This window comes from Heliangelus exortis, chromosome 5 (assembly GCF_036169615.1).
Source record: "Heliangelus exortis chromosome 5, bHelExo1.hap1, whole genome shotgun sequence".
Classification (NCBI taxonomy): domain Eukaryota; kingdom Metazoa; phylum Chordata; class Aves; order Apodiformes; family Trochilidae; genus Heliangelus; species Heliangelus exortis.
Window position 1 is genome coordinate 37,785,917 of NC_092426.1, and position 10,814 is coordinate 37,796,730.

General features: G+C 47.1%; 1 protein-coding gene across 1 annotated transcript in view; it reads right to left on the bottom strand.

The window, feature by feature from the left end:
• Positions 1-10,294, bottom strand: part of ITPKA (inositol-trisphosphate 3-kinase A) — a 41,449-nt gene extending 31,155 nt beyond the window's left edge. Inside the window, exon 1 of the mRNA XM_071744705.1 lies at positions 9,240-10,294. Within this exon, the coding sequence (XP_071600806.1) occupies positions 9,240-9,743 (504 nt within the window). The 5' untranslated portion in view covers positions 9,744-10,294. The remainder of the gene's footprint in view (positions 1-9,239) is intronic.
• Positions 10,295-10,814: the final 520 nt, after the last annotated feature.

A 10,814-nucleotide genomic window follows, 5' to 3' on the forward strand; every position in this document is an offset into this window, starting at 1 on the left:
GTCTCACATTCTCCTGATGTGCCTTTTTAAAGAATGTATTTTCTTTGGTTTTTAAAGCAATAGTCTGTCTGCCCATTAAGCTTTGATCTTTTGTCAAGGTCTTTCCCTTTGCATTTCCAGTGGCATTCCCTACCAGTCCCAATCACTCCCCTCCTGTCTGCCAGTACATATCCTGTATTTACCACAACCCTCTTAACCTCCCTCATCTCCAATTTTGCTCAATTAGCCAGCATTAGCATCACCCCTCCTGTGTGTGTGTCCTGGAGCAGGTCCAAAGGAGGCAACTGGGCTGGTGAAAGGACTCGAGCACAGATCCTGTGAGGAGAGGCTGAGGGAGCTGGGGGTGTTGAGGCTGGAGAAGAGGAGGCTCAGGGGAGACCTCATCACTCTCTCCAACTCCCTGAAAGGAGGTTGGAGCCAGGGGGGGGTTGGGCTCTTTTCCCAGGCAACTCTCAGCAAGACAAGAGGGCACAAGAGGTCTCAAGTTGTACCAGGGGAGGTTTAGGTTGGACATTAGAAAGAATTTCTTTAGGGAGAGGGTGATCAGCCATTGGAATGGGCTGCCCAGGGAAGGGGTGGATTCTCCATCCCTGGAGATATTTCAAAAGAGCCTGGATGTGGCACTCAGTGCCATGGGCTGGGAACTGCAGTGGGAGTGGATCAAGGGTTGGACTTGATGATCTCTGAGGTCCCTTCCAACCCAGCCCATTCTATGTTTCCATAAGACTGGTCATCTGAAAGCACAAGAGAAGATGACTACCAGCAATCTTCTCAGCATATATTGCAGAGGAGATGTTCAGTAGAGGCAGGGATTTCAAAGCAACAGAACACATTCCAGTAGTGGAAGGCACTGACACAGGGCATCAGCTTCATCATCCCTTCCTTTCCAAAGCACATGATGCAGAGTGAGACAGAGCTGGCTGCCCCATTTACCATGACCATGGTTAAGAGTGCATACAAAAGGATGCTATACTTACAGAGGTTCTTCAGGCCCAGTGAGAGATTGAGCAAAACCTTGGTCACAGCTGCCTCTTGCACAGCTGAGCCTCCTCAAGCCCTCTGCCTGAAAAGTGGGGTGGCTGAACCCCTCTCTTCACAGCTGAGCCCCATCGATGTGTGCACTACATACAACAAGCTCTGAGGAGCACCAGCACCTCAAAGGTGAGAAGTAGAAACCTACATTTGATTTGGCTTTCCATCTCAAGAAGCAGAGCACAGAAATGAGATCACCCACAGTGAACACCAGGGAGAGGAACCATTGCAGTGTTCTCAGCTACACAGAGCTGCTTGAAAAAAGCTAAGACACAAAGAAAGCTGTGTTCTCTGTAGCTGTTCAGAGAGCTGAAGGCAGCTACAGCTAAGACTGGATCATTTTATGTCAGGATGTGGCAGAGACCAAGAGACAGAAACAGTTACATTGATAATGAACACTGATTTCCATGCATCAGTGGAAAACAAAGGCATTGCCTTCCTATGCAGTGCTCAGTGTAATTTATAAAGAGGTATCACTCTGGTCACATCCAAGTTTTATGAAGACTACAGCAGTTTGCACCCTCCTCTGATATATTACAAGTGAACTGTGCCATTGCCACAAGCTTCTTACTCACACAGTCTGTGACATCCCAGCTTCCTCTTAAACTGGTAATCATCTGGTGGACTGGTGAATCACACACATTTCAGTGCCAGTAACATGCAGACCTGACATGGATCTATACCTGTTCTTTAGCATCTGTCACCACACCTCTGTTATCCATGAGGCTCATGGATGGATGAGGTCAGGTTGATGAGGCAAAACAGATTGAAGGTGAATGTGAATAAAATAAAGGTGATACCTGCAGACTGTAGTGAAGGGTTTAAAGAATTTGCATGCACTGCACCACCTTGCCTGGGTATTTCAGCTTGTAGATAAGGAGTGTTCCAGGGCTCTGGATGAATGCCAAGCTCCCACAAAGCAGAATGTGTGTCATGCTTGCTGTAGTCACCAACTGGCTTGGAGATTCTGTCCCAGGCTCTAAATCTGGATCATGCTAAGTCTATGATATTGCTTCAAATGAGCTGCCAATTGGTCTTTGGTTAATTTCTTCCTGAGTTTGCCAAGGATCAAAAGGTTTGGTAACAGGAAATAATACCCAAGATGGGTTCAGGATAGGTTTCCATAGCATTGGCCTCACTCTTCCATGTTTTGGAATGTAAAGGTTAATTTCATCCCTTGTGGGAAGCTCAGCATTTATCAGTACAAAAAACCCACCCAAATGCTGCTGGATATGTGTCACCCAAGCACTTTCCATACGGACAAGAATGGATCAGTTGAGCACTGGAAACAATAGATTAATGTGTTTTTGCTGAGTCTGACACTGGATGAACAGGTAAACTCTCCTCCTTCCTTATGCTTTTGCTCAGAATGAGCTGATGGCAACTAACATGCTTTTTTTTACCTTTAAATTTTAATTATTTTTTTCCCCAGGTATGTAATGGACAGACACCACCATCTTGCCCAACTTGTGAGATTTTTAGAAAGCTCTGTTGATAGAGAAGGTTGAGAAAAGCATTTAAAAATCAAATCTAAACCTACACTATTCAAGATCCAAATCAAGATGGACTGACAAGCCAATTCTTTCTGCCTCAGTCCTCTTTCCCTGCAAAAGTTACACTGAGAGAGAAGACAGAAGAGAGACAGGCAGTAACTCAGCTGGTACAAAACACAAAATCACTTTTTCCTCCCAAGATGTGAAAGGAGAATATTAACTTTTCTGACAGCACATCTTAGAGATTATCACCACAAAATGCTGTATGGTGATCCTTAGTTCTTCTCAGTCACCACTAAACAAAACAGGGATCTACCACATAAATATAACATGCATTTGCAGCTTCCAGAAATATTAACTGTATTAAATTGCATCACATTGTGAGCATTTAATCAAACTGATTCATTTTAACACATTTCATTTATAATACACCTCAGATGGGAGTTGAGAGGTTATTTTTGCCTGTGTTAACTACCACACATTCAATGAAGAAAAATGTTAACCCACATCAAACCAGTCTTACAGAGTAAGAGTGTCAGAAGCCAAAAACATACATGAAAATTTTCCAAACTACTGCTCCAGCCACTGCCCTTACCCATTTTGAGACTGGCATGGGTTTTCAAAAATAAATCTCCAATCATTTTTTCAATGAGAGCTTGAAAAAAAATCTGCTTAGGTATGCCTTCTTGAAATAAAAATGCATCACTCAAGGATGAGGGGTCACCTTTGCTTTCTCTGCCTATGTAATTATGCATTATAAGGAGGTTTGAACTGTTAAAATGCACCTGTACAAAAATTCTTGTAGCACATCTAATACAATACACCCAATAACAAAAAAAAATGATAAGAGGTTTTGCAATTTTAAACTGTACACCCAAGCAACATGTCCTTTAACACAGGAAAAGTGAAAACTATCAGAGAGAAACTGGTTCAAAAGAGAAGACTCTTGTAGCCTTTGAGTCACTGTTTCAGATATATCACAGATCAGAAACTCTTGACTGATAAAACATTTAATTGCCTCTTCCCTTGACTGAAATGAGACTTAACTCATATCCTGCTAGACAATAATCCACATTACTAATAAAGTCATGACAAGAACTCTTACTGCTATATTTTGATATACTCTACCACTTGAGGGTACACTGAAGAAGAAACCATCTTCAAACTGTGAGAAGGCTCCTGATTTAGAGTTTTGGCCCAATAACTCTGCAATATGGAAATGCAGAATGTACTCTAGTGCTGCTCACATTTGTTCAGTATACAGTAGGATTTCAGTTCAGAAGGCTGTCATCAGAAATCAACACCTATTTTAAAACCATGAAATGTATTCCATTAAAAGTAGTTGTTTCATGAGCAGCAAACTGATGAAGCCTCCCTTATAGGCATCTACTGCCCTGCACCCTTATCAGAGGAACTACAGCTTGTCACTGTCCTCTGTAAGGTTGTGCCAAAACCTTCCAATCCCTCTCATGTTTCCATATCCCCACTTTCCTCCCCTGTCCTTCAGCTTGTGCCATCCCTGTTCCCAAACCTCACCAGCCCACAGCACTCTATGCTCCCTCCCATACTTTCTGGAGAGATGAGATACCCAGAGACCTGAGGATATTTGACAAGAGGATGCTCAGACAGGTGACCTGCTGCACCTGGCTCAAGCAGGTAAGTCCTGATGGAGCAGTCAGTATCCACATGCCATTTGCTAGTTCACAAGCAAAAAAGAAGACAACTGTTGAGCTCATCTTGCACTTTCTCCCTCTGAGAAGAAAAGGTTTGCACTTATTTTGGTTTCCTTCTCTTCCACTCAAAGCCTGACCTTTGTGGAACTTTAATGAGCTCTTGAAGAAACCTTGAGATTTCTATGCCACTGCCAAATTTGGCTGAAATCTACTAAAGCTGTTAAAATTGAATTGACAGAGTGATTACACAAGCTTTCTTTCCTTCAGAAAGTAGGCTAAAAACCCATTAACAGTATTACTTATGTCATCCCTTCATTCCCATTCTTCATTTAAAAATAACAATTCTGTTCTACTGCATTAGCTTATGTAATCCACCCCTGAGCTGAAGCAGTTGAAACTTTTGCTCTGTATTTATTAAGTGTGGGTGTCTCTGTGTTTGCCCACCTTGAGGTGCTTGGGATTAGGAAAAACAATGGTGAGAAGATCAGTGAAGGCATAAGGTTCACTAATGGCCATCCCCCAAAGTTTCTGGGCTGGTATCATTGCAAGCAAGGACTGAACTGCTTCTTCTGCAGCAAGCTGTCAGCTGTTCTCATGGTTACAGATCTAAGAATTTGGAAAGACAGGTTGCAGTTATGAGAACAAGTAGATTTATTTGGCATGTTTCTATCTAGTAAATAACATTCTCCTCTAAAGAGGTGTTTATTCTCTGTGAAAACCACTTTTTAAAGTCTCTGTCCCAACAAGGAAGGTGTTAACCAGACTCAGGCATTTCTTAAAATTGCTCACTCTCAGAATGAAGACAAAAATAGATAACTCTTGCACTCTCTCCACTACTATAAATGGACCACAGTGCTTTCACAGCAAGATTCAACTGTGTATATACACTTCCCAGATGGTATGAAGCAAGGGTAGAAAAGCATGCTTCCCATTTAAATGCAAGGGAAGGCAGGAATGTTAACTGTTGTCACAGGATTAAATCTATTCTGTCAATTGGCTGTTTAAAAAACAGCCAGTAATTTTTTTTACTAACTTAACTGCCAAGATTTGTGAAGCTCCAGCTATGGTGTTATGCAAATTACATTAACACAGCTATGCACAACTGGTTTTAACAGAACCACAGTTTCAGCTAGGCAGCAGACAGGCTTCTCTCACACTTCCAACTCCTTGTTGCTAGAGGAGTCTTCCTCCAGAAAAGCCAGGGCAGCTCAGTTGCCAAAGCCTCTGTTATTTACTGCAAAATGAAACCTGTGCTGAGGAACTGGAACACCTCTGGGCTTCTCTCAGAGGTGCAAACAGCACTTTGTCCTTTCAGAGCCAGGCTGGGACTGTGCTGTCAGCAGCAGCTGCTGGTCCCAAGGCACTCAGCAATCCCCCCAGCAGGGTCCCTGCCATGCCCACAGATTGCTACATAGAAAACAAGAATTTAACATTGTCGTGACATACCAATTCATCCAACCCAGCGTGCTCTGTGGAATGCTTAACATTTAATTAATGTAAAATTAATCATTCAGCCAGTGATACGACAAGGGGTAATGGGTGTAAATTGGAGCACAGGAGGTTCAAGTTGAATATCAGAAAAAATTTTTTTACTGTAAGGGTGACAGAGCCCTGGAACAGGCTGCCCAGGGGGGTTGTGGAGTCTCCTTCACTGGAGACATTCAAACCCCCCCTGGACACGTTCCTAGGGGATGTACTCTAGGGGGCCCTGCTCTGGCAGGGGGGGTTGGACTAGATGATCTTTCGAGGTCCCTTCCAACCCCTACGATTCTCTGATTCTATGATTCTCTTGGAGAGCTCCCTGTTTGCACAGGGAGAAGCCTCCTCCAGGGGCCACGGTCAGGGACAGCCCTCCCAAGCTCAGCATCCTAGGATTTAAGGGTCAGTATCTTCAGTACAGCAAGCCCTGAACAAAGAGGAAGGGTTCAAGAGTTTCTTCTCTCTCCCACGGACCTGTACAGGGAGCTGGAGAACCTATAATATTTCAAAGACCCAACTGGGTCTTGATTTCCAGGTCAACAGTAGAGAGGACTCGAGTTGAGAGGCCTGGGAGGGCCTTCTTCAGCTTAGGTCTCAAGTTCCTGAGCCTGCAGATGGAAGCCTTGAAGCCCTGATAACAGGAACATTATCAGAACTTCCAGTCCCGCAGCTGATGAGCTGGGCAAGTTTCCAAGGTCTCTGCTAGGCACTGGGGAGTCTGGTAGGCTTGACAGTTCAGCAGTCCTCTGAGCACTGGTCTAGTTGTGCCAGGCTCCAATCTGATTTCTAACATTTCCAAATAAAACTCAAAAGGAAATTCCAAAACAATGGAAATTTTAAAATGTCACCATTTCCCATGAATTAAAGAACACCAAGTTATTCCCAACTCTGATTTCTGTTTCCTTTAGAACTTTAGCCCCTGTGCTCCTTTCCAAGAATGAGCCTTCATCTATTAAAATACGTACCCTAAAAACAAAAAAAATACGAACACAATGTGCCTGTTTACCTCTAAATAGAATCTTCAAAATAGAAAACCACTCCTTGGGTTATCCTAAAATTCCTAGTTATTTTCACACGTGCGTGCCTGCCTTGAACCCAGAGCCTTCTGATATAAACCATAGAAACTTACTGTTTATAAATGAGGATAAATTAGTGGAAAGGACAGGTCCTGTCAAGCTGGACCTGCGGTCTCCTACTTTGGCATGTTAAATACTCACTGAAGAACCAGTGCCAGTAAAGGCTGGACAGCTGAGTATAGAGACCACAGCATCAGCCAGTACCAAAAGACATCAAACACAGGAACAAGTTTGTCCTGGTCACCTCCTTTTATCGACAAGCTCAGAGCACAGCGACCTGTGATGAAAGGCAGACCACGGATTTGAGCTCCAGATGGGTAATGCAGCAAGGAAAGGCAGAATGAAATACATGAATATGCATTACACAAATAAAACATTTGGTCCTTTTGATTTATTAGGCAATGTCATAAAATGAGTGATACTTAGTTCTGCTGTTCTAGCATCCTGGGTACCAATCAGCTTGCCACGTAAGTCATAATGAGATAAAGAACAAGTTGGAATGCAAGTTCTTGATGGACAGCTTGCCCAAACTTCCCCAACACTGCTGATATGGAAAAGTAACTCAGCCTTTAAAAACATGAATTATTTTACCTGTTGAATAAATATTTACTCTACCAATGAGACATTAAATAAAACACTGCAGCTGCATTAAATCTGGGAAACCTTCAAAAACTTTTTCCAGCAATGGAGTTCCCGTAATACTCTTGAAGTTCAACATCCCAGGCACCTAAATAAATAGGATATTCTCTCAGAGTTTAAAATATTTATAATGCAACTATTTTTAGTTTGTCTATAAATTATTGTTGAAGACCTTCTTTACATTAAAACCTTCTTTCTTATCATTAAAAGGTGATTAAATCCTTTGCAATTTTGTAGTACTTAGAAACTTTAGTTTCTAAGTTTTAGTACTTAGAAATTTAAAAGAAAGTGCTAGTAGTCACATCCACTTCTGCTGTAATGTTTTACATACATTATGACGTGCATGTATCAGACAGTTCTAATGAGTGACTTAAAATTCAGTATTGCACTCACTATCAATGACTGCAGATATGCAGAACCAAAAGATTAAAGGCAGCACGGGTTCTTGACTGAAGAAGAGTTTTTACTTCAGCCTAAATTCACAGACAAGTTAACAAAATGCCATCTCAGAGTTCTCCATACTGCTAAAGTGTTATCACTAAAGTCTTGTTCCCTCTTAGCCACGCACACAGCCCGCTGCAGTAGCATGAATATTGAGTCAAATGCTTCAACAGACCTTTTCTAGCTTTAATTTCTGTTCTTCTGCTCCTTGCACAAAAAGCCCACTAGCATAGCAGGTATTTTGGAAAAGAAAGCTGAACAGCAATACAGTACTAATTATTTCCCCACACAAACCGGATTCAATCTAGGATCAAAAGTACAAATTAAGCAGTATTATTACCTTGATATACAATATGACAAAGTACAAAACCTTTTTTTTCTTTTTCCCCAAAACCAGATCACAAGTTGATGCAAACAAAGCCAGTATTCCACATAGCATTTTAGCTCCTGTACTATGTGTCCTCTAAAGTAGTAAACCCCCAATTACCACGAGAAAAGTCCAGCTGGAGGTATCACCTACAAGTTGCATTACTTCCTTCTGATACATTTTTTTCAAAACATATGCTCTGCTTGAAAACAATTCCGTGTCAATGAGCAGGCAGCAGATGAACAATTTAAGTTGCAGGGTGGGAGGGGGAACTGAATAAAGCAACACATTTCAATTACGAAACCCTAAGGAGTATATTATAAGGAGTCAGGCAAAGATATACAAAGGATCATGAAAAAAACAACTAACTATATGCCTTTAAAAGTCCCACTTTATGGATGAAAGCTGCCAAATTACAGAGGGGATTTGCTGAGAAGAATGTGTTACTGCCAGAATGGACAAAAGCACGCATTCTGCCCATTCCAAGCTCCTCCCCATCTCCTGTCATGCTCACAGCAAGAAGCAGCTCAAAAACTGACAACCACAGCCTCCGGGATTGGAAGAGACAAAAAAAAAAAAACAAAAAACAACCTGCTGGTTAATGCCTGGATAAAACGTTACTTTGAAGATCTAATAAAGGAGACTGGAAAGAAAACCCAGAAAAAAAGCAACCCAATTATGATCAAAAACCGTCCGTCCGTCCCCCACGTATTACTGGGTCATCAAGCACAATTTCACAGCAGAAAGCAAGCAGAAAGCAGAAAGAAACCGGCGCGCACTTGGCCGGGTTTCACGAAAGCCCAACGTGTGGCAGCGCTTCCCAAAGCGGCGCAGCAGCCGCAACCGCTGCCGGCCCCACGACAGGAGTTTCCCGGAGTTTGCGTGGAGTTGGGTCACGGAAACCTCGCGCCAAACGGGAGAGCCCGGTGACCCCGGAGCGGCCGAGGGCACCCAGGGCAGCCCCGCTTGGCCGGGGAGGGGGTGCAGCGCGTCCCGGGAGAACCCGCCCGCCCCCCCCCCCTCCCCCAGCCCCCCCTACCTGGTTGGTTTCCTCGCCGTGCTCCAGGTGCACGATGCCCTGGCTCCTGCACTCCGTGTCGCTCAGCACGTCGTCCTCCGAGTCCTCCAGGAGGGACGAGGAGCCGGTGGAGGAGAGCGATGAGGTGGAAAGCCTGCGGGACTGCAGGTGCAACGAGTTGTCCGTCCTCAGACAGCCGCTCTCCGGGCGCGCCGGCTGCGCCTGGGGGCTGCCCTGCGCCTCCTCGCTCTCCTCGGTAGTGACGGTGAGGCGGGGGATGACGGGCGGCAGCACCCCGTTGGGGGGCCGGCAGCCCCTCTTCGCCGGGTCGGGCAGCTGTCGGGCGGCGGCGGCAGCGACGGCAGCGCAGCGAGCTTCGAAGAGGGAGCGGAGCTCCCCCACGCTCAGCCGCTTGCCCCGGCACAGATCCGGGCTGTTGTGCAGCCCTGCGCGGGGCTCCATGGCGGGATCGGCGCCGGGTGCCTGCCGGGCAGCGCCCCAAGGCCGACGGCCGGGAGCGTGCATGGGGAACGCCGAGCCGCCGCCTCTGGGGAAACTTCTTTGTGGCTCAGTCTCCGGCCACCGGTCGGAGCCCGGCGGCGAGGCTCATGTCCCGCCCGCTTTCCCTTGGCAGCTCTGACTCACCCGCGGCGACAGCCTGAGCCGGCTACCGTGCCCGCTGACCCGCCGCCAGGGCCATGAGGGCGCGCTGAGCCCGCCCGCTCGCCCACCGCCACCGCCTGGCTCCGCCTCGGCGATGAGGGGAGGAGCGAGGCGAGACGAGCCGCGGGGAGCCCCTTCCCGCCCTTTCCCCGCCCTTTTGGTTTCGCTTTGCATGAGGTGGTCCTAAGGAGCTGCGGGAGGCTCGGGTTATCCCGGCGGGGCGCTCACCGCCTCCCGCTTTACCTCTGTCCTCTCCAGCGCCCGCTGCCTGAACCCCGCCGGCCGCGGCGGCTGCGCAGCGCGGGAGCTCTGGGGCCACCCGCGGGCCAGAGGGTCGGCGCCACTCGAGCCCCCTCCCAGCTGGGGCTGGGAGCAGGCAGCTTTTGACACCCTCCCAGGATCCCAGATCCCCCGTGGCGGTTCGGGGTGGGTTTGTGACACTCCCCACCCGCTGCGGGCGGGCGTACCTCAGCCCACGGCCCGGCCCCTACGGCACCTGCCTGGCCTCGGTACCAGGGCCCTCGGCATCCCCGGGGGGGGCTCAGCTCTTCCCGCGGGGGGCTGGGAGGGTGACTGAGTTGTCACCACCCCGCAGGGACGGGTCCGCTGTGCGTGGGCGCTCCATTTCACGATCCAGCCCTGGGGAACCGGCTGTGCCGCCCGCCCCGCCGCGCCGCCTGGGCCGCGCTCCTTGCCTGTGGAGCACGGGAGGTTCCCACAGCCCGGGCTGGCAAGGTTTCACGTCTGGCGTGTAACACCCTCCGGAGGCTTGCGAACAGGTTCGCCTGCGAGTCACAGAGGCTGCAGGGCAGAACCTCTGCCTGAATTTTCCATCAGTCAGCGCTTTGCTTACTGTGCTGCGCTTAATCAAGTTGCCTTAAGCCCTTGGTTGCTGAGATACCCCAGCCCCCCCTTACTGAACGGATTTTCAGC